This window comes from Solanum pennellii, chromosome 6 (genome assembly GCF_001406875.1).
Source record: "Solanum pennellii chromosome 6, SPENNV200".
Lineage (NCBI taxonomy): Eukaryota > Viridiplantae > Streptophyta > Magnoliopsida > Solanales > Solanaceae > Solanum > Solanum pennellii.
This window is the reverse complement of record NC_028642.1, coordinates 26,227,016-26,251,321: the sequence shown is the minus strand read 5'-3', so window position 1 is coordinate 26,251,321 and position 24,306 is coordinate 26,227,016. Positions and strand designations below refer to the sequence as shown.

Genomic DNA, 24,306 nt, shown 5'->3' with positions numbered 1-24,306 from the left:
TAGGAGTTTAAAAAAAAAAATTGAAGTTAAAAAATATTTTTAGAAACAAAGTTAATTTTTTGGGGAGGGGGTGGGGTTGGGGGGGCTGGACGGTGGAGGTGGTGGTGGCTCAGGGATCGGGTGGAAAAAAAAATTAGAAATCGAAAATGTTTTTTTAAAATTGATGTTTTTCCAAAAAAAAATTAATTTTAAATTGGAGGAGAGTTTTGAAAAATGTTTTCCTTAATTTTTGAAGGGAAGTCATTTTCCTTAATTTTGAGGAAAATGAGTTGATTTGGAAAACATTTTCCAAAACTTTTGTCCCAACCAAACATGGAAAAATTGAAAAATATTTTCCAGAAAATGTTTTTCTTCATACCAAACACACTCTTAACGTCAAAAGTAAGAAAAAGAGAACAAGAAAGATTATGGATTTTGAAGAAAACATCTTATAAACCAACACTTATGGTCAAAAGTAGGAGCAGGAGAACAAGAAAGTGAAAGTGGGAAAATTCAAAGGGGAAGTTGGAGATTAAATTCTCCTTCCTCTTGTCTGATTTAAATAGAAAATAACAAAGTTGAACAGAAAACAATTTCTCTTGCTTACAGTCTCAAAAGGTAGGGGTACGGTAATGCATATAACATACCCTTCCCAGACACCACTTGTGGGATACACTCGGTATGTTGCTGTGAGTCTCAAAAAGGAGGAAGGAAATAAATTGTTGATAGAAACATGTTTTTCAATTTGTATTCGGAATTTTCTCTAGATTTTGGAGAATTTTCTGGGGCATATACACAATTCACTCTATAGAGAATGCTCGTCAGACTCTTTTGGAGTTCTATTATAAATTGGAATAACTCACAGTGATCTTGACCCTCAAGAATATGACACTATTTAACCATGAGGGAAGGTGGAATTAACTATCAAGGGAAAAATCATCATCGTATATGTGTATAAAAGACTCATGTGGCCTTGGTTTGATTTCACAAGTTACAATAATACCGCTAACCATTTCACTTTATTTTGGCAATCCTCATGCAAGTTCAGTAAAAGAATATGCATGCCTACAATATGCAATTAGAATTACTATATATATCTACCATTACTCCCACCATCTGTTCGTTTATAATTTTTTTGAAACAGGTTACTTTGTATTATATCACAAAGTGTAATGAAACCATTATATACAAATGTCTTCTTTTCCACTTGTTTCAGTCTATATTGAGTCTAAAACATCAATTACTGACACAGTGTCATTGGAATATACCTGATTACACCAAAACTATATTGCATATGTCAGAGAAAAGAACTTCCAGGTTTCCCTTTTCATGCCACTCATCTTTACAGAATCTGGTCTTGCTCTATCTACAACTTTGATCCTTGCATTACTCCCAACTTTATCCCACATGTCTCTTATTGATCTCCACAAACTCACTCCATAAGGTGTAGTCACTTCTTTGGTCATCCACATATCTTCACCTTCATATTTTGCACCTGTTACCCTTTTCCATAGCATCTTATTTTCATTGGCAAACTTCCACAGCCATTTCATTCTGAGAGCTTTACTCTGTACTTGAAGTTCTTTATCCCCATACCTCCTACCTTCTTGTCAGTTATAACCACTTTCAACTTCACCAAATTGAAGCCTTTCCTCTCCTTGTTGCCATGCCATAGGAACTTTCAACTGATACTGTCCAATCTTTTGATAACTCTTGCTGGTATTGGGAGCAAGGTCATCATGTAAGTTGGCGAGGAATCTAAGACTGAATTGAAGAGAGTCAGTCTACCTCCGATAGACAGATATTGAGTTTTCCATCTAGCCAATTTTTTTTCACACTTCTCCAGCACACCATTCCATATATCAACTGAGATGAAGTTTCCACCTAGAGGCATTCCCAAGTCAGTTGTTGGCAGAGTACCAATTTCCCCACTAAGGATTGCTGCTAGGCAGTTCATATTCGTGACTTCATTGATTGGATACACTAAGCTCTTCCTCCGGTTGATATGTAATCCAGACATCCCTTCAAATAGAATCAGTATAACCCTTAGATATTTCAGTTGTTGCTCCTCAGTATCACAAAAGATTAGGGTACCATCTGCATACTGTAGGTGTGTTACCTCCAAACTGTCACCACCCTCTCTTGCAACATCAAAGCATTTCAACCATGCTCTGCTGCTTGCTGTTTTGATCACACTATTTAGCCCCTCCATATCGATTAAAAAATAAAAAAGGTGACAAAGGGGACCCTTGCCTGAGACCTCTATGAGTATTGAAAAATCTTGTAGGGGCTCCATTTATAAGCACGGAAAACTTAGCAGTTGAGATACAATCGTTATCCATTTCAACCATTTATGTCCGAAGCTCATTCTTTCCAGTATCTTTAGTAAATACCTCCAATTGACATGATCATATGCATTCTCTATGTCCAGTTTGCATAGTATACCAGGCTTCTTTTGTTTGATTCCGGAGTCTATAGCTTCATTAGAAATCAACGCAGCATCCATGATCGGTCTACCCTTAAGGAAAGCCATCTGTTGGGAATCAACCAATTTAGCAATCACTCCTTTCAACCTCTCAGTTAGTACTTTGGAGAGTAGTTTCTAGATTCTACCTATCAGGCTTATAGGTCTGAAGTCCTTTAGCTCATTTGCTCTTTTCTTCTTTGGTATGAGTGCAATGAATGTTGCATTAAAGCTTTTCTCAAAAACTTCTTGTTCATGGAAGTTTTGAAAAGTATCCATTATGTCTTGTTTAACGATTTCGCAACAGTTGATGAAGAATCCCATAGTGAATCCATTCAGGAGCCTTATCCACTGCACACACCTTCATACATCTCAACACTTCACTCTCTTAAAAGTTGGCTTGGAAAGCTTCCTTTTCCTCCTCTATTTTAATTGGAAATTGGACATCTTTAAGAGTAGCCCTCCATTGAGCTGTTTCAGTGTACAATTTTTTATAGAAATCAATGATTTCCCCTTCAATTTTGGGTTGCTCTTGAGTGATTTCTCGCAGTACAATGAGCTGATCTATGTTATTATATCTTCTATGAGCATTTGCTATTCTATGAAAAAACTTAGTGTTCTTGTCCCCTTTTGTGAGCTGTGACCCACAATGCTCTTGATTTTTGACTCCACAGACTTTCTTCCCTTTTGACCAGCTCCACATACTCCAATATAATCCCTGCCTTCTTTGTTATCTCTTTCTCTGTGAGAATTCTACCTTCTCTATTTGCATCTATTACTGCCATTTGTTCAAGTAGCTTTTTCCGCTGATTGCCCAGATTTCCAGCATCATATTTCCTCCATTCCTTTTGTTTAGTTTTAACAACTTTGAGTTTGGATGCTAAAACATGGTCAGGTCTTCCAGTGAAGTTGAAAGAATCCCACCATCTTTTCATCTGTCAACAAGTTGACACCTTCTGTTTCAAGCCACCAGTTTTCAAATTTGAAATAGTTCTTGTTTCTCTCCCAAGATCCACCCAACAAGGCTAATGGAATGTGGTCTGAACTCAATCTTTGGAGGGGTACATGTTTCAAATTATTGAAGTTAGCATCCTATTCTTCTGAATTCAAGATCCTATCAATTCTGGGTGCTACTTCATGTTGTTCCCCTTTGAACCAAGTGTAAGTAGCATCCTATAGTTGAAAATCAATCAGCTTCATGTCTTCAATGAAATCTGAAAATTCTTTCATGCCTTATGTTCTATTGTTTTTTTTTTTTTTTGAAACTGTAAATTTGTATTTCACAGAGTACTTAGGTAGTACTGAAAAACCATATTTACAAAAGCAGAAAGTAAGTATAATCTATCCAAAAATTGAACCAAATCTAAATGAATCCTAAAAAATCTATGATTGACTCAGTTTCATTGGAATAGACATTTGTACACCAAAAACAGAACAACAAAATACACTTAAGCTTAACTTCCTGCAGGTTGTTGTTCCTTATGTTCTATGGTTACAGTTCTTTTTCTCAGAATTGAACCTTGATACATTGAAATCCCCACATAGAGCCCATGGTCCCTGTATCAGACTCCTCACTGCTCCTATTTCTTCCCAAACCAACCTCCTTTCCTTGTAGCAATTAGGAGCATATACTCCTGTTATATGACATGAATAATTTAGTATTTGGGATAAAATTTACAAGAAATTGTATGCATTCCTATTTCCAGAATCTCCCCCTTCCACTTCCTCTCATCCCACATAACGAGAATCCCCCTTCTTGTACCACTTGCATCCAAAGATGCATGTCTAATCCATCTCCCTCCCCAAAGTTGTTGAACCATCTCTAAGATATCTCCTTCTATTTTTGATTCTTGTAAACACATTACATCTGCACCCCACTCCTTAATCAAACTATTCACGATTCTCCTCTTTCTTTATTGTTTAGTCCCCTAACGTTCCATGACACCAGCTAGTGTATATTTATTTCCACATTCTCAAAAAGAATATCTTTACTACACTTTTTGAACATTTTCATATTTAGTATCAAAAAGACACTTTAGAATTCATCAAATTCTAAACATCTAAACTACTGTCATAATCTCTGACTTGGGAAAAGTGCCCATACTTTTTCTCTCTTTGAATATGCTACCACAAGAAAAAATTTCCAAGTGATAGCTCTTTTCAGTTCATATTGAATACAAAATCTTCTTCATTCCAGGCGATAAATCATTTGAAGTAATCGACTCAGAGGATCAGTTATTTTTTCTAAAAAAAGATGACGCATCAAAAAGATAGACAGAAAATTGTCTCTTAATAATTTTATAAAGCATAGAAGGGTTTTAAATAGCAAATTTACAACCAACAAAACTGAATAATTAAGAAAACAAAAATATCTCAACAAACCAAAACAACCTAATAAAATTTTAAAAAATTCAAATTCCTAAACCTAATTAACTTAATCATTAGGCTAAAAAGAAAATTACTGTAGTAACTTAAAGCAATTTTCAACACTCCTCAATTTTTGTTCTGACAGTTGATGCTGAATTCGTTTGATTATTTTGAACTTGCACATTTTTTTATATTGATATTTCTCTTCTTCTTTCTTTTTCTTCTTTCGATTTGTGCTTAGAAAACACCCTCAATAATCTTGTCTTGTTTGAAAGTGCTCTCATCTTGACAGTGATAGGATTTGTAAGGAGTGCTTGTGAGAATTCTTCTATTACAACATTCCATAAATTATAGGTGGGGTATTGAGAGACTGTCATGGTTGAAAATAAGTTTAAAATGGATATTGATTGAAAATAGCTTGTGCATTGAAAATAACCACAATAGGCTAAAAACAGCCCTAGAGGGTTTAAAGTAGTCGCGACAGGTTGAAAATAATTCTTTAGAAGAACTCACATGTCCCGTAAAATCAATGAGGCTCTTATACCACTGTTGGTTTTTTGTAAAGATGAGGCAACAAAAAGATCAATTGAAAATTATCTCCTCTATACAACTAAAAAACTGCACGATTATTTACTTGTATGTGTTGAGAGTCTATAAAGCATGTTACCCTTCGGGGTGGCCCAGTGGTTTGAGCTTGGGACTTCCATGTTGGAGGTCTCAAGTTCGAAACCCCTTGCCAACGAAAGCAAGGGGTTTGCCTTCTGGTCGAGCTCGTCGCACCAGGCTTGCCTGGTGCGGGTTACCTCTCCTATGTGGTTTGCGAGTTACTGCATAGGAGCGGGGTTTTACTCTCTGCGCACCCAAAAGGGTAGGGGCTGCGGGTTTCCCTTGTCGTCAAAAAAAAGAGAGTCTATAAAGCATGTTTATTTCGTCTTCATATATAGTCTGTGGTGGATATTTGTTGACTTGACAATGCTTGTATGAATAAGTTGTTAAATTGTGAAGCATGTCTTTAGATGACTTGTAATTGTGATGTGCAATTGTTATATTCATTGTGTACTTGTTATTATCCTGAGAGATAACTAAATAAAGAACATACATAGATATGTTAAGAGGATTGAGAATATGTATACTATTCTAATGATTAGTGGCTCAACTCTAATGTGAGCTTACACTCAAACAACAATGTGATAGATCAGGTACCACACAGGTACGCTACATAGACACTTAGGGGGCGTTTGGTAGGGAGCATTAGGAGAAATAGTCCAAGTATTACGTGTGATTTAATACTATATTTGGTAGGAATTTTAGGTCTATGTATAATCAATCCATGGATTAGTTATACACCCTACATGGTATTAGAGGGTGTATAACTAATACCTTCCATTTGGAGGTATTAGCTCTAATACTATGGGACTAATCTAGGTAAAGACAAAAATACCCCCTCAAGTCCTTTTAACCATTTTGTTTTTTTTCTTGATTTTGTATTTTATATTTATATTAATAAATTTATTTGAATAATTTAGCTTACAAATTTTCTTATTTACATATAATTATTTGTTTCTAAAATATCCGTTATTTAATCTATTTATTATTAATATAAAATATTATAATTCAACTAATATGCTAATATTTATGTACAAATTTAAGAACAATTCATAAGTCAAATATTGTCTCTTAACGGAAGTCCATTAAACATTACACAGGCAATCTAAAACAAGAGTATGTATATATATATATATATANAAACAAAATTCAATACATTTTCTCTTTAATTATTATAGTTGTGTGACCTTTTGAGATATTAACTCCAATTTATTAAGATGATAATTATTTACTCTCAAATAATTTAAGCGAGAAAATAGAAACATGACGATAATTTTTCTATCCTCCTAACTAGTTAAAAATGCTATAAAAAATAATATTGTCCGTTAATTATCTACCTTGACCCAATTACATGAAATAGAAAATCCCATAATAACTCTAGGGTATAATTGGAAGAATATTTTTGTAGAGTTTTAAACCACACACAAGACTAGGTCAGAAACAATGAACCAAACACTTGATAAAAATAATCCCTGCATTACCAATCCCTGCATTATTGATCTTTGTACCAAACGACACCTTAGGGTCTCTGCAGTCAACAATTGGTATTATTCTTTTAGTTGTTTATGTTGACGATATTTTATTACAAGAGATGATTGTGCAGCAATTTCTTCTCTGAAGGAGTTTTTACATGCCAAGTTTCATACCAAAGATTTGGGGCAACTGAAATACTTCTTGGGTAATTGAAGTAGCAAGAAGAAAGAAAAGAATTTTCTTGCCCTAAAGAAAGTATGTACTTGCACTACTTGCAGAAACTGGAAAATCGGGAGCCAAACCATGTTGCACACCAACGGTTCCTAAAGTTCATTTTACTAAGGATGATGGTGATCCTGTTGATGATCCAGAAAGATATAGGAAATTGGTTGGGAAATTGAACTACATCACAGTGACCCGTCCAGATGTTGCATATTCAGTCAGTATTGTTATGTGTGCACCAACAATCAAAAATTGGACAGCCTTGGAACAAATCTTGTGCTACTTGAAAGGAGCTCCTAGCCTTGGCATTTTGTATAGCGACCACGGACATACTCGTATCGAGTGTTTTGCAGATGTTGATTGGGCTGGATCAAGAATAGATAGAAGATCTACTACTGGCTATTGCATTTTTGTTGGTGGAAATTTGGTATCTTGGAGGAGTAAGAAACAAACTTTTGTATCTCGATCTAATACAGAAGCTGAGTTTAGAGCTATGGCTCAATCCACATGTGAAATACTATGGATTCATCACCTTTTAATTGTGATCGGTTTGAACCCTTTGTCCCAGCAAAACTTTGGTATGATAACCAGGCTGCTCTACACATTGCCTCAAATTCAATGTAAAGACAGGAGAGCTATTGGGTGATATATTTACCAAGGCTTTTAATGGTACTCGAGTGGAATATCTTTGTAACAAGTTGGGCATGATTAATATCTATGCTCCAACTTGAGGGGGAGTGTTAGAATATACATAGACATATTTTCCTATGGAATACATAGCACAATCTCAACACAATCATATATAGAGATATTTACGAATTTTCTGATTTTGTTTTCCTTAAATAGATTATTTGTAAACCTACAAATAGCTCTCCTTTTTGGATTAATCTAATATGGAAGATTGCTTCGTTCTCTTTGTATTTTACATGGTATTAGAGCTAGGTCCATCCCCATTTGGGCTCTCGGTCGACGCTCCAGTCGGGCCTGGGCGTGAAGGGGACATTAGAGTAGGCAAAAGTTTCACATTGGTTGAGAATGGACTGATGGTCTCTTTATATGGACTCGGACAATCCTCCCATCATGAGCTAGCTTTTGGGGTTGAGTTAGGCCCAGGTGTCATATCTTTAGAATTAATTTGCTCATTTTTGTAATATGACTATTTTTGCGAGACTAGTATAAATAGTATTTGCAAGACTAGTCCAATTAAACCCTCTTGATCACTTTTGTAAGCATTTGTAACACTTTGAAAATCCAAGACGTGTCGTAAAGCCTAACATAGGTGTCATGGGGTCTAAGTATTGTTTTTAAGTTTGTTTTAATGAATATAGGTCATTTAGGAAATTTAAGAACCAAAACTTCCAAGAACGTCCATGACGTCCGAAAGTTGGTCCAAAGGGGTAACAGTGTGCCTTAGCCTCTTTGACTAGCTTTTAGGAGTCACAAATTTATAAAAAGTGGTGACAGGGTAGCTAATAGGTGTTTAAGTTGTTTCATGGTCGAACATCTGGGTACGACTCCCCAAGGACCAACCAAGGGCCCTTGAGGAGGACCCCTGCAGTTTCAGGCAACACTGCATGGCAGTGTGCATCGACGGGACAAGGAACGACCCATGTGTGGATCGACGAGGCGTCGATGCCACCGTCGTCCCACACTTAGACAATTCGAGGAAGCCCCTTGCCTGCACAGTCTCTGAACTTACCTACGGAGTGCAGAACGGAGGGGAGGCCAGCCCGTCGACTCACAGAAGGCCAGTCGACGGGGTCCCATCTGTGAGGGTCTTGACTTTGCTGCACGTTTTAATGTTAAGTCATTTAATTAATTAAGTGGTTTAGTGGTTAGCTAAGGGTTTAGGGGAGCCTAATTAAGTTGATTAAGTCCCAATATAAACACCCCAACCCTCATTAATCTAAACACAACTCACAAATAAATTCTTTTCCTTCTCTCTTCTTTCTCTCTCTACTTGAACTCACCATTGAAGACTAGCAAGGAAAGGGGTTCGAGGGCTGGAAAAGGGACGAATTCACCATCAATTCTTCATCAAACGTTAAGGTATGTGATCTATTCACCTTTGAGACTCTTTGCTCAAAGGGTTCCTTTAAAATGGATTTCAAAAGTTGAGTTTTCATGTGGGTTTTATCCAATTTACGAAATTGATGTTGTGAATTGAGTTGTTTATGGCTTCTTTAGGGTATAATGGATAGATTAACATGTAATTGAACTTGATTATGATTAATTGTAATGTTTTGATTCAAATTGAAGAATGTGATCTTTAACCCCTAACCCTAAGTTTGATCTTAATGTAAATTGGGTTGTGATTGATTCAATTGTCTTGCTTATGGGTTATATCACTATTTAATGATGTAGTTACAATAATCATTAAAAAATTGGAGCGAATTGTAGTCTTTCATGCTAGTCTTGAGAAGATGATCTAGGTCAGAAGGTGAGTTGACCTAGGCATCTTATTTTAAGTATGATCTAGTATTGCATTGTGCTATAGTGATTATTCTAGTCTAGTTATCATGTTGAATACTGAATTATGATGTTGAACATCTAAATTGGATGGAATTGAGGATTTATGGTAAGACCTTGATGATGAACTATGAGAAAGACTTGGTAAGTCTTGGAATCTCTATCTTTACTTCCACCTGTAAATAATTGTGGTTAAGTCATGATGTCATATTGGTGTATCTCTTATATTAGGATGATAGGGTGATATGATGTTGCATTGAAATGTCTTGACTATGTTGTGAGGTTGATTAAGGTGTATGTGATATAAGGATGGTGAAAACTATCAATGTGCCTTGATATGCTATGAAATGCTAATGTGTTAACCTCACTTATGTGAAATTGTGATGAAAGGACTATACTCATGCAATTCTTATTGAGCTATTGATGATGATGATTATACAAGGGGTAGACCCTATGATCTAAACTAAGCTATGATTGATAATTAAAGGCTTAAAGACATTTCAATAAAGGGACTTAGCTTAGCACCGAGTGAACTTGACAATGGGTGGTGATGACTGTTAAATTTGACAAGATTCAAAAATGGATTAATGAGAAGATGTGGTAGTTAGGAGGATAATTCTTCATTGGTAGAAAAGTCAAGATAGCACCTTTTGTAGGTGAAATAGGTGAACTATAAATTGATTTCACAAGGTAAATGTTGACATTTTGACATATTGTGATGTCATGGATGACATCAATAGGAAGAATTCACTCCTATAAATAGGTAGCTCCTAATTCATTTGTAACACACCTCTCACTTGCCTTCTCATCTCCTAAGGCATTTGTTCTTCTTTCTCTCTTGTAGTATTTCACTTGTACTCTTTTGGAGTGAAATAAATATTGGTTAGTTGTGTCCGAGGAGTAGGCAAAAGAAAGTAAAAGTTTGCCGAACCTCGTTAATTCCTGGTGTTCTTTTTGTTGTTGTCTCATTTACTATTTATTAGCTACCTTTAGATATAGTAGTTGTGATTCCATCACTCTCTATATATTTGGCTTCCGCAACAATTGGTATCAGAGCCAAGGTATTATCTGAGTATGCTCTGTGGTTGCAGCATAGTCTGAACTTCCACATCAGAAAGAGATTTACTTTGGTCTTTGAATTGTTAGCTAGTAAATAGTATTTGTAGTAAAATAGGAGATAAGAAAAATGATGAGTCCACATCAAGTGTCAATAATACGTCATCATTGGCATCTTCGCTTATGACAAGAATTGTGTCAAATGCGAAATTTGCAGTTGAATTTTTTGATGGATCAGGACATTTCGGAATGTGGCAAGGCGAGGTCCTTGATGTTCTTTTTCAACAATGGCTAGATATTGTCATTGAAGAAAAGAAACCAGACGGTGTAGGAGAAGAAGATTGGAAGATCATCAACCGTGTTGCTTGCGGTACCATTCGATCTTACCTTGCAAGAGAACAAAAGTATCCATACACGAAGGAAACATCTGCAAATAAATTATGGAATTCATTGGAGGAGAAATTCTTGAATAAAAACAGTCAAAATAAACTTTACATGAAAAGAAGACTGTTACGCTTCACTTATGTTCCCGGTAGCACAATGAATGATCATATCACCAGCTTTAATAAGTTGGCAACAAATTTGCGAAATATGGACGTGACTTTTACGGATGGAGATATGGCCTTAATGTTGTTAAGTTCACTTCCCGATGAGTTTGATCATTTTGAAACGACTCTACTGCATGAGAATGATGAAGTATCTCTCAAAGAAGTTTGTTCTGCCTTATACAGTTATGAACAAAGAAAGAGAGAAAAACAAAAAGGCGGAGAAGCAGAAGCACTAGTTGCGAGAGGTCGTTCTCAAAATCATATGAGAACGAAGAAAGGGAGATCCAAGTCAAGATCGAGACTCAGCAAAGATGAATGTGCCTTTTGCCGAGAAAAAGGGCATTGGAAGAAAGACTGCCCAAAGTTGAATAGCAAAGCCAAACCAAATAATGGGAAGGCTGTCATGGATTCAAATGTGGCTGATTGTGATGATTCCGATTACTCACTAGTTATAACAGATCCATCCAAATCATCTGATGTATGGTTGATGGATTCAGCTTGTAGTTATCATATGTGTCCCAATCGGGACTGGTTTATTGATTTACAAGAAGGAGAATGTGGAGTTATTCACACTGCAAACAATAATCCTCTTACCGCATATGGTGTTGGTTCAATCCGATTAAGGAACCATGATGGATTAAGTAGAACATTAACAGATGTTCGATATGTACCAGATTTGAAGAAAAATCTCATTTCTGTAGGAGCCCTAGAATCAAAGGGGTTCAAAGTCATTGCAGATAATGGCGTGATGAGAATATGCTCTGGTGCACTGGTGGTAATGAAGGCAATTCGAAGAAATAATAACATGTACCACTATCAAGGTAGTACAGTTATTGGGACAGCGGCAACAACATCCAATGACGAGAAGGAGGCAGAAATGACCAAGCTGTGGCACATGCGCTTGGGGCATGCTGGAGGGAAACCCTTGAAAACTTTATCAGATCAAGGATTGCTAAAAGGAGTAAAAACTTGCAACTTGGAGTTTTGTGAGCATTGTATCAAGGGAAAGCAAACAAGGGTTAAATTTGGAACAACTATCCATAATACTAAAGGTATTTTGAATTATGTTCATTCGGATGTTTGGGGTGCTTCCAAAACACCTTCATTAGGTGAGAAACACTATTTTGTAACCATTGTTGATGACTTTTCTCGAAGATTGTGGGTGTATACGATGAAAACAAAAGATGAAGTATTGGGAATTTTTCTCAAATGGAAGGCGATGATAGAAACTCAAAGTGGCAGAAAGATCAAGTGTCTTCGCACAGACAATGGTGGCGAATACAAAAATGATCTTTTTCAGAAAAATTGTGAGGAAAATGGCATCGTTAGACATTTCACCGTAAAAAATACACCACAACAGAATGGAGTGGCAGAACGCATGAACCGGAACTTTGCTGGAGAAAGTTCGATGTATCTTGTCCAATGCTGGCTTGGGCAAAGAATTTTGGGCTGAGGCAATAACATATGTGTGCCACCTCATTAATCGTCTACCATCTACTGCTATTGGTGGGAAGACACCATTTGAAAAATGGTATGGAAAACCTGCTGAAGATTATGGTTCTTTATATGTATTTGGCTCAATTGCATATTATCATGTAAGAGAGTCAAAATTGGACCCACGAGCAAAGAAAGCTTTATTTATGGGAATTACTTCTGGAGTCAAAAGATACCGTTTATGGTGTCCAGAGACAAGAAAAGTTATTTTCAGCAGGGATGTTACCTTTGATGAATCTGCCTTGACAAATAAGGTAACACTTGAAGAAGCCAAACAAATTGATGGTGCTTCAAAGCAGGTGGAGTTTGAGGGAAAGATAATTTTCCCAACACAGGGATCAAACGAGGAAACAACAGTCGAAGAGGAGGTTCCATCTCAAGAACCTCAGCCACAACTTGAATCAATAGCAACCGGCAAGCCAAAAAGGACATTAAGAAAACCTGCTCCACTCATAGATATGGTGGCTTGTGCGGACTCAATTGCAGCTGATGACATTCCTACCACTTATAAAGACGCAGTCCAAAGTTCAGAAGAAGATAAGTGGAGGATTGCCATGGATGAAGAAATGCAGTCCCTTCATCAGAATCATACATGGAGATTGGCCAATCTCCCAGAGGGCAAGAAAGCAATTGGGTGCAAATGGGTATTTGCAAATAAAGAAGGATTTCCTAACCAAGAAGATGTTCGCTACAAAGCAAGATTGGTGACCAAAGGATATGCTCAAAAGGAGGGAATTGATTATAATGAGGTGTTTTCTCCAGTTGTGAAACACTTCTCCATTAGAGTTTTGTTGGCTTTGGTAGCAAAGTTAAATTTGGAACTAGTTCAGTTGGATGTAAAAACTGCATTTTTACATGGAGACTTGGAAGAGGAAATCTACATGACTCAGCCAGAAGGATTCAAAGTTGATGGAAAAGAAAATATGGTGTGCAAACTTGAAAAATCATTGTACGGATTGAAACAATCTTCTAGACAATGGTACAAACGATTTGACAAGTTTATGTTGCAGCAAAGGTACATAAGAAGCAAATACGATTATTGTGTGTATTTGCGCAGGCTTGAAGATAATTCCTTTATATACCTTCTCCTATATGTTGATGATATGTTGATAGCTTCTAAGAGTCAAGAGGAAATTGAGAAGCTAAAGATTCAACTAAGAAAGGAGTTTGAGATGAAGGATTTGGGTGAGGCAAAGAAGATTCTTGGCATGGAGATAAAAAGAGATAGACATTCAAAGAAACTCTATTTATCTCAAAAAGAATATTTGAAGAGAGCACTAAAGCGATTCGGTATGAATAAAAAACGAAGTCGGTTAGCACTCCGCTTGCTCCTCATTTTAAGCTTAGTGATGCTATGTCACCTAATAATGAAGCTGAACGAGAATATATGTCAAGAGTACCATACGCTAATGCTATTGGTAGCTTGATGTATGCAATGGTTTACACAAGGCCAGATATTTCACATGTTGTTGGAGTTGTAAGCAGGTACATGCACAATCCTGGAAAGGATCATTGGGAGGCTGTAAAATGGATTCTACGGTATATTCATAATACTGTAGATGTTGGTTTGGTTTTTGAGCAGAAAGATAGTCAATATCTTGTTGGATATTGTGACTCAGATTATGAAGGTGATCTGGACAAACGAAGATCAACTACTGGTTATGTTTTCACTATTGCAAATGCACCAGTTAGTTGGAAGTCTACTTTGCAGTCAACAGTTGCTTTGTCTACCACTGAGGCAGAGTACATGGCAATTATAGAGGCTGCGAAGGAAGCAATTTAGCTTCAAGGATTGCTTAGAGAGCTTGGTATTGGACAAGAAGAAATCACAATATTTTGTGATAGTCAGAGTGCTATTCAATTAGCAAAGAACCAAGTTTATCATGCAAGGACGAAGCACATTGACGTCCGATATCATTTCTTACGAGAAATCATAGAAGATGGTGGAGTCATAATGCAGAAAATTCGTACTATAGATAATCCTGCCGATATGTTGACAAAAGTGGTGACTGCGGTCAAGTTTCAACATTGTTTGAACTTGATCAACATTGTTGAACATCGAAGATTAGGGTTGAAGACACAATCAAAATTGTTGTTGAGAGAAAGTTGAAAATGGAGAATCTTGCCAAGGTGGAGATTTGTTAAATTTGACAAGATTCAAAAATGGATTAATGAGAAGATGTGGTAGTTAGGAGGATAATTCTTCATTGGTAGAAAAGTCACGATAGCACCTTTTGTAGGTGAAATAGGTGAACCATAAATTGATTTCACAAGGTAAATGTTGACATTTTGACATATTGTGATGTCATGGATGACATCAATAGGAAGAATTCACTCCTATAAATAGGTAGCTCCTAATTCATTTGTAACACACCTTTCACTTGCCTTCTCATCTCCTAAGGCATTTGTTCTTTCTTTCTCTCTTGTAGTATTTCACTTGTACTCTTTTGGAGTGAAATAAATATTGGTTGGTTGTGTCCGAGGAGTAGGCAAAAGAAAGTAAAAGTTTGCCGAACCTCGTTAATTCCTGGTGTTCTTTTTGTTGTTGTCTCATTTACTATTTATTAGCTACCTTTAGATATAGTAGTTGTGATTCCATCACTCTCTATATATTCGGCTTCCGCAACACTGACTACCCGAGAGAAAGATCCGCCCTATAGTTCTATATGAGATGTTGACTTCCCAAAGAGGAATACTCATCCAATGGATTCCCATGAGAGGAGGCCCCAACTACCAAGTGGTATGGAGAGGGAATATGCTATCTCTTGATTCTTGAACTACGTTGCCCCAATAGAAAGACTACCTAGTGAATCCACCTAGAAAGCTACGTTTATGTTTCATTCTACTTTGCCGGTAGACCACCTTCCATCGATGTAAGATTTTACAACACTGGATTCCACACTTAGATCTTGTGGTCTATGTCGGTTAAGGCAAGTGTTCCCTAAAGTAAAATAAAGTAATGAAGTATAAACTAACTAAGGTGACTTGAGAGGTTTAACTTAGCTTAGGTAGGGGTATGGGGGACTCTACTTATGTCTTGCACTAGTTGACCTTGATGGAAGCTTTAGGAAGTTGATATTATATATCTATATGATAATGATGTATATGATGATAATATGTTGATACTACAATGTAAATGACTATATGATGATGATTATTTCCTTGATATATGTAGTTGGATTATATTGTTAAAGTTGGACATTGATTATGTTTTCTTGTTAAGTCTACTTGGTTGAGCAAGGCTACGGAGCTTTGCTTGGTCATTGCACTTGTTGATTTGATGAGGATTCATGAATAGTTGTCTTGCTTATTATGATGTGATTAACTCTTATTCATTCTTGTGATGTTATTCCTTGAAGATAGGGTTGTAGTAAATCATGGTTTCAAGTATGTTGGAATACATATTACGTGGTTGAGTTAGTAAGCATGTTTGGTTGGTTGGTATGACTTGCTTGACTTTGCACAAGACTTCTAAAAGAGTAAAATGACATGTTTTGACTAAAAGTCCCTTTTTAGCATGTTTTAACATTATATGTGCATATGGTCTCATACTTGGTCCATGTGAAGTACTAACCCCATTTTCTTCTCTTTTTTCCCAAACATTTTAGGTTCCTATCGTTGAAGGCTCATTCGGGACGACTTGAAGAAGGCTTGGATATTCTCTATCATCCAAGTGGGTAGGCCCAAACTTTTCGAGGGCAATGCCAATATCTTGCCTACGAAGTTTCTTTATTTCTAAGACTTTTATGTTCATTCCACTTTCATTGTGTACGACTTGTGTAAGCCTGCATGTGGCTTCTTTACATTGATGTAGGGCTATGCCCAAAATTGTATGATCGTTTTGATGGTATGAGATGAGACAATCTTTGAGACTATTTTTCCATCTCATATATATGTATGTGCAATAAAAGTAGAAGGCTATGCAACCTTCCTATACGAAGGGTCTATGTATACTCGATACGACTATATATTATGTGTATGTAGAGGTCTATGTAAACCTCCAAGTAGATGTAATAAAAAGTTTTAAATTTTTCCGCATTTTCAACCTATGAATGTAATGACATGAGACTAAGAGGCTAGTCTTAGTCCTTAAAAGGGACGACGAGGCCGGTAACGTCTAGGAGGTAAACTCGGATGTGACAACATTCCCTTGTATGAGTTCAATTTCTCCCCCCCCCCCCCCAAAGATTTATTCTAGTAATTAAGGATCTTTTAAAGCTAAATTATTTTTTATTTCTTCTGAATCTTTTCACATTCTCTTTCTATTTTTTAATCATATCCTTGGTATCTTATCTTGCTTGTTTGGTTGTGAGTCAATTCATTATATTACATCTTGAATCATATTAGATCTACCTGTTTTATCAATTCCTTGAACCAAACAAGCTCTCTGAGTTATTGAGAAGAAATTTAGAGTCAAAAGGTAATATGTGTGTGTGTGTGTGTGTGTGAACAGATAGTAAGAGGTTAAATACATGCTAGACAAGTACATACAATTTCCCAAAATAATAACCCAAGTATTTGAATTCCGCCAAAAGAAGGATTCTAATGTTAGTCAATCAAGACTTGAGTTACTGAAGATAATAACATCAACTACATCCTAAATTAACCCGGAGGCCAACAATAGAAAGTCCATAAAAGAGGAAAGACAACTTAAATAAAAATGCTGATAATGTTTTCTCGTAAAGAGTGTTTAAATTTTTAATTGAAATATACTACCCCCTTTGTCCATCAATGCCCTGCTAATGCTAAGTATTAAGTTGAATGTTTAACCTGTAGGTTGTGCAATTAGTAGGTGAGAAAATATCTAAGACCATGTGTCCTTGTCTTTCAAGGATTAGAATAGGAGAATTAATTACATTGAGACAGTAAAAACTCAGGTCTATTTGTGTTTTCCTAGTGTCTGATAAATAGGTATAGGTTTCTTTATGGAGGGTAGGTATATACCATCTTATTAGACCTATTGTCTTCCTTTGACGTACACACATCTTTATCAATTGGGTCTGTGTTTTAACCATTCCCTGGTGAGTGTTGTTTCAATGACATAGTTAATGACAATGCTTCCGAGACGAATAGCATAACCTTGACTCAATCCCATAAAAGTTACAACAGCCATAAGAAAAGAAAGCCTGTCTTTGAAGAAAATAGACTGGGCCTATTTCTCCAAAAGGACAACTAGATACATCAGTTACATACCCTTGCTTGTTGTCTGATGTCGAAGCTCTACTTGTTGGAATTTTATTTTCCTTCTTTGGTTTTGGATTTATGTTTACAATTGGATTTGGCATAATAATTCCCTGCTGGAATCAAAAAAAAATATAAAGGAATTGTCATTTGCTCAAAAAGCATTTGAAGGCCAGTAAATATGTCCTTTCCTGTGAAGCAATGGATGTTGTTGGTGTAGCTGACACTTGGCATATACACAAAGGCATCCCACATTTGCAGTCTGTGATGCCTACAGCAGGAGTCTGCTTGACAGTGTCTTCAGTTTTGATATCTGCCACGACACCAACATCTAAAGCTGAAAATGAATCTTTCAGGGCATTGACTTCACTTGCAGAAGCCATCACGCCATCTCCAACGGGTCCACTAAGAATCAGATTAGTAAAAAGATGTAAAACTTTGAAGTGTCATCAAAAAGAATTAAAGATACTAATTAGCAATTCTGTTAAATGATGTATAAATTGAAAAGAAGCTCGATGTATATAGGCAGATTATTTTCTTCAGACTATCAACACCGATATGCAGAATAGCCTTTCAGTCTCGTCAAAGATCTTTAGGGAGGTATAAATGAACAAGGGCCTGTTTGGATGAGCTTATAAAAGTAATTTATAAGTCAAACGCTAAAAGTCATAAGTAGATGATACCCTACATTCGACTTTTGACTTATTTTAAAACTTTTTTGGCCAAAAAGTGAATGCTTAGAAGCACTTTTTAACCTTTCCAAACACCTCCAAAACTTATAAAATGCTTAAAAGACAAAAGCACCTAAAAGTGAGTTAATCCAACGGGCACTAAATCTATGGCCTCAAACCTCAAAGATGAAACAGTAATACCTTTCCAACATATTGCAGTACTGAAATATGATGATCCTTCGATCAATGAAACACCAAACAGAGCAAAGACTGGCTACTTTTCAAAATTTACCCATTTCTGTTATGTCCTGAATCCAAGTGCTTAACAGATGGTATCACAAGCACTTCAGACTGTTTCCAACTCCCTACATTCTTTAACAAATAAGGGAGGATGCTACTCTCAAGCTTCTATTCTCAAAAATGATGAAGCAATAAGGGCTTCAACATTTTCAAGGGTTTTTATTTATTATTATTTTAGTTTTGAGAACAGTGTTTACATATTAAAGTGTTTCCTGCTTGATGGCAGTTTTTTTGTCTTTCATGTACTAGTTGCCAATCACCCATGAGCTAATAAGAGTATAATATTACTTCCTAGATAAAAGATTCTTAATGACTTGCCTTGTGTGCACCCAAAGGGTAGCGGCTGCGGGTTTCCTTTGTCATACAAAAAGAGATTCTTAATGACTGAAAAATTGGAGGTTATGATTGAATAGGGAGAGAAGATGGAATTCCAAGAATAAATTCCTCATAACTCTATGACAGCATCTCTGACTTTAGAATATGGGGCAAAATAAAAAGCATTTTTGGCACTCAATATTGAGAAGTATACGATATTACATTGATAATAGTGGCAGAAATTTACCGAGAGGAGTTATTAAAACAATCTCCACAAACTCTCACACTTGAGTGAAGACCAAATTGTGGCAAGGCCTGAAAAGATTTTGGGTATAAGCACTAACGGTAAGCTAATAAAAAGCATAACAGATGCTTAAGGAAAGAGGCATGGAACAAATAGAACTGACCATCTGAAATGCTGAATGTTCAGCACATAATGTTCGGCCGCAACATCTGCAATGGTGCTACAAAAGAGGATGAAAAATCAGATACAATATTTGAAAATATTTTTTACGTTTCTTTTTTTTTTTTTTTTTGGAACAGAAAGTAAGCAAAACATCTGGAACTAATTTAAAATAATAGCGGAAACCTTGCTCAGTCCCTGCAGGTTAATTGAACAGGTGATAAACAATAGGGACGACACGAGTTAAAAACGAAATTCTTAAGTCTAAAAGGAACAGAAAGACAGGTATCATCAAAAGAAAAAAATAACTAGTCCAATCACAAACCAGAGAACTTGATATGCAATACATTTTAAATCTTGTGACTAAGTTCATGCATGACCACAAGGGAAACAAAATATAGTCCGGTAACTAATACTAATACAGCTGTAAGCAGAGATATGTCCCAGCATCCATGGCAATTCTCTCTTTTCTTATAATAGACTGGATTACTTTCTTTATTTGTAGCCTACTAATCTGTAAGGCCTGGAACAGAAAAAAGGTGATATCAAGACATGGAAATGTAGTCCAATAGTTAGATCAGGATCTCATAGGTTTGGTGGAACATGAGTTTTTCATGTAGGTCCAACTTGTCAAATGAAAAAAAATCATATCACCACGGATACTTGTTATAGAGTCATACATGGGTAATGCTCGTGCAAGGTGGGTCCCCCAAGATGATAAAGACAGAAACGTTAAGAGAGGATAAATAGATCAGATGCAAATTGCAAATTTTTATGGCCTTAAAAATGGCAGTAGCTTTGTTTTTTCAGTAGAATTCTTCAATGAATTGATTTCTACGCTAGTTGATCCTAGTTTTCCTTAATATCTTGTAATAAGGGTCTTTATTTAAAGATGCAGAAGGAATAAAAGAAACACAGGTACTTCACATCAAAAGAACAAGATTAGGATCCAATTTAATGAGCTTATTTGTATTATCAAAGTTGCTCACAGAATAGAAACAAGGAGAAGGATCTACTATGCACAGACTTTCCAGTGAATCGCCCTGTAGCAAAATCTGTAGTGTGTGGCCATAACAACTTGGTATAAGAACCAAACACCGTGGGCAATCAAAGCAAACTTGAAGAGTTGAGGTGCAGGCTGCCAATTAAGTGTGAAAATGCAGAACAATGGCACAATCTGATTTGGTAATTATTGCTCAATTGCAACAGTTATCATTACAATTGTAGGAGTTTATTATTGAGATTAGCAAAAACCAAGGAAGAGATTCTGATACGGGAATGAGTAGCAATATAGGTTACCATCCCTACAGATCAGAAAAACAATCCAATTGATTCGTAGGAAATAGTGTGGTATCAAGATACACAGAGCTGGATTTCCCTACTTTTGATGGATCCGATGACCCATTGATTAGGCTACACCGTTGTGCAAAATTCTTCTCAAATCAGAGAACAGATGAAGCGTATAAGGTGGGATTGACAGCATTCTATCTTCTAGGTGAGGCACAGTTAAGGCATCATCAATTAGAAAGTATCACTAACTAGACTGGTCGGAGTTCAAGAAATATTGTACTCTCAGGTTTGGCACTCCACCGGGAAGTAACCCATTAGGTAATCTGGTTGAATTGAAGCAAATGGGCTCAATTGAAGAATTTCAGCGCCAATTTCGGAAACGGCTATCCAAGGCAGCGAGTATGTTTGCATAGACCAGCAAGTTAGTCTGTGTACTGCCGACCTGGTTGATTCCATTCAGCTTGATGTTGAGATGCATAGTCCGCCAGATTTGGTTCCTGCCATGAATATGGCTTCGAGAAGGTAATCCAGGCAACATCTTCTTGAAAAGAGGCCTGGTGAGGGACTCAAGGCTATTTCAATACTACTGCGACTTCAAACAATTCCAACTCCTAAGGGCAACAACCCACTAAGTGGGGTTACTGAACCAAAATTATTCCGTACATCTACTCCATTTATAAGGAAATGACAAGAGCAGAAATGGCAGAGAGAGGGCAAAGGGATTGTACTATAATTATGATGAACTGCATTCAACTAGGTATCAAAGCAAGAAAATGTTTAAATTGGAACTTGCTGACCCAGATTAAGAAAATTTGGACCATAAAGATGTGCAAGAGGCACCCAAGGATGTAGCCTAATGGTCAATGAAGTGGTTGAGAATACTGAGGTGTCTGGTTCAAAACCTAGAGAGACAAAAACACTAGGTGATTCTTCAGGGGAGTGCTAGACTTGGTGGACAAAGTTACATGGTATCTGTTCCTAGACTCGGTGGACAAATACATGGTATCTGTTGTTGGTGGGAGGTGACACATTTGGTGATTCTTCCCATCTGTCCTAGCCTTGGTGGACAAAGTTACCAAGAAGCTTTTGTTGGTGGGAGGTGACAAATATCCCGTGGAGCTAGTTGAGGTGTGCAAAAGTTGGCCCGAACACCATGGTTATCCAAAAAAAAGATGTGCAAGAGCCTGAAATTTCCTTGCATGCCATCACGGGACAGAAGTGCACATTAACAATGCAGTTACGGGCTCAAATGAAGGGTCAAGCATTACTGAGTTTGGTTGATTCGGGTAACACACACGACTTATCATTTACATAGTAGCACAACACTTGGGGATGCAAGTACAATCGGGGACAAGTGCCAACATTTCAGTTGCTAATGGAGAAAAAGATTAAAACAAGGGAATTGGCTCTGCGGTGTTTTTTTAATATTGACAACCATATTTTAAAAGCCTACTTGCGATCTCATGTTCCAACTTGTGGTCGCATATGGACAAATGAGGTCACTGTCTGTGCAGCGGACTACTTTGTACCCTTCCGGTTAAATGGTCATAACGTTTTGCTCTAAACTTGGAATTGACAAACGGTTTGATTTGCTGGAAAGAAGACTCACAGATCTTCAATTTGATGGTAGAACACCCTCTAAATCCATGTATATTGGGAGATACACTCGTTTAAAGTTAGACCATGCACGAGATCATTTGAAACAATCAACCATTAACCATAGTGCAACCTTCAACTTGAACTTTTGTGCGAAGGTTCCATTAACACTTCGAATACCTATTTAAATTGGCTCCTTAAATTATGTAGCTACATACCACCTTATCCTCCCAAGTTGAACAGATTCATCGGTGTTTGACTAGTTGTACTATGGCATAGAGAAATGGGGCATTACGACTTTAATTGTGTCGAGGCTGATAAACTTGTTATCTTATTGTGGCTTACAACAAAAAAAGAAGCTGCTATGAGTCGAGTTGGAATTAATTATATGTCCTTGCTTTCTCATCAACAATTCCATGGTCATTTCGCCAGGTCTTTTGTTCTATGTGTGTTATGTTTCTTGACACCAACACTCTTATATCAAGCATGCCAGATAACAGAAACAGAAATTATGATAAAGAAATCTTTTATGAAAGATATGAACGAGGAGAAGGATTAAAATTTGGATGGTAAATATACCAAGTCTGTTCAGCGCAAAGTATTAAGAATGGGATCCTAATTAACTGTTATTGCAGCTTCTGCAAATAATTCTCACATCTTGTAACCCTACTAGTGGAGAATTCATAAAGAAGTTTGCCTGGGTTGAATTGACTTTTGACAGTGGTGGCTTCATTATCAGGACTGGACCTCGTTGTTTGATTGAGCTAATAAAGTTTGACATGGGAAGATTAAGTTGGCCTCCATTTGATCGCGCAAGGATGAAGTTCCTCACCCTTGAGGGCAAGGGTGCTGTTAATGTGGGAGTACTGATATGATTCATACAGCTGAGCGAATAGTACTCTATGTTTCCAGAAGTGTACAGGGGAGTTGAGTTAGCAATTTACCCACTAGTTATTAAAGTCCAATAAGAAGTTATTACATTTCCCCTAAGCTCCCATTGTTTCACTTCTTATTTTCAGAGTTATCAATGAGAATACTGATATAGTTAGCTTAGCTCATATCTTGCAATTCCTTTCCTAAAATCCCCAGGTTGTAACATGTTTGTCCATCCCTTTCTTGGTTGGGAAACAATTCAAATGTGTTTTTACAAACTGATTGTTAATACTCATAACTGTATTAATTAACTGGTTATTTAGGCACATCGCAGAACTTTTCCATGAAAGATAACTGTAGAATTCAATAACAAACATCCCTTCACTGCATTCATCATTCATAACACTGCGTCAGAAAACTCTTATTGCTGACAAGGCAGTAATAACTCAGCTTTTATGCAAATTAATTCCACCATAATTGAAGGTGATAAATGAATCTCCCAAAAATATCAAGCATAGACTGCGAAATCAATCACTATGCAGACATGAGCGTACTAAAAGTCCAAAAAACTTGAGTCATCAGATCAAACTGTTGTGACAGATGAAAATGTCAGAAAGAATCTAGAAGAGTACCCGTCGCCGGAAAGTATTGAAGCTGCAATTGCAGACATCACAACGTGAAGCTTCTTGGAATGGCGGTGGTTCCGACGACATCTTCCGATCTCCGATCTCGCTTATTCGCTCGCCCTCCCGCTCGATTCACTGCTATTCCTGATATTTTCGGAGTACTACTTTTCTTCTGTTCGTTTTCTTTTTTCTTTTTTTTTAATCTTTTTACTACTTCTATTATTTTTAAAATTGGGGTAATTTACGTGCGCTGATCAAACTCGATTAAGAAAAGATTTTTAAAATTGAATTTAAGTGAGTGTTTAGAGAAAATTAAGGGAAAGGTAAATAAGTCTTTTTGTTTTTGGTGACAATTGTTCAGAGCTGGTCAAAT

General features: G+C 36.7%; 1 protein-coding gene across 2 annotated transcripts in view; it reads right to left on the bottom strand.

The window, feature by feature from the left end:
* The window catches only part of LOC107023624, a 26,518-nt gene extending 2,344 nt beyond the window's left edge, over positions 1 to 24,174 (bottom strand). For both annotated transcript variants that reach the window (XM_015224375.2, XM_015224374.2), the window contains exons 1-5: positions 23,940 to 24,174; positions 19,553 to 19,609; positions 19,393 to 19,460; positions 18,051 to 18,264; positions 17,872 to 17,972 (exon numbers count right to left, since the gene is read on the bottom strand). In XM_015224375.2, the coding sequence (XP_015079861.1) occupies positions 17,872 to 17,972; positions 18,051 to 18,264; positions 19,393 to 19,460; positions 19,553 to 19,609; positions 23,940 to 24,020 (521 nt within the window). In that variant the 5' untranslated portion in view covers positions 24,021 to 24,174. The remainder of the gene's footprint in view (positions 1 to 17,871; positions 17,973 to 18,050; positions 18,265 to 19,392; positions 19,461 to 19,552; positions 19,610 to 23,939) is intronic.
* Between the last annotated feature and the right edge of the window lie 132 nt (positions 24,175 to 24,306).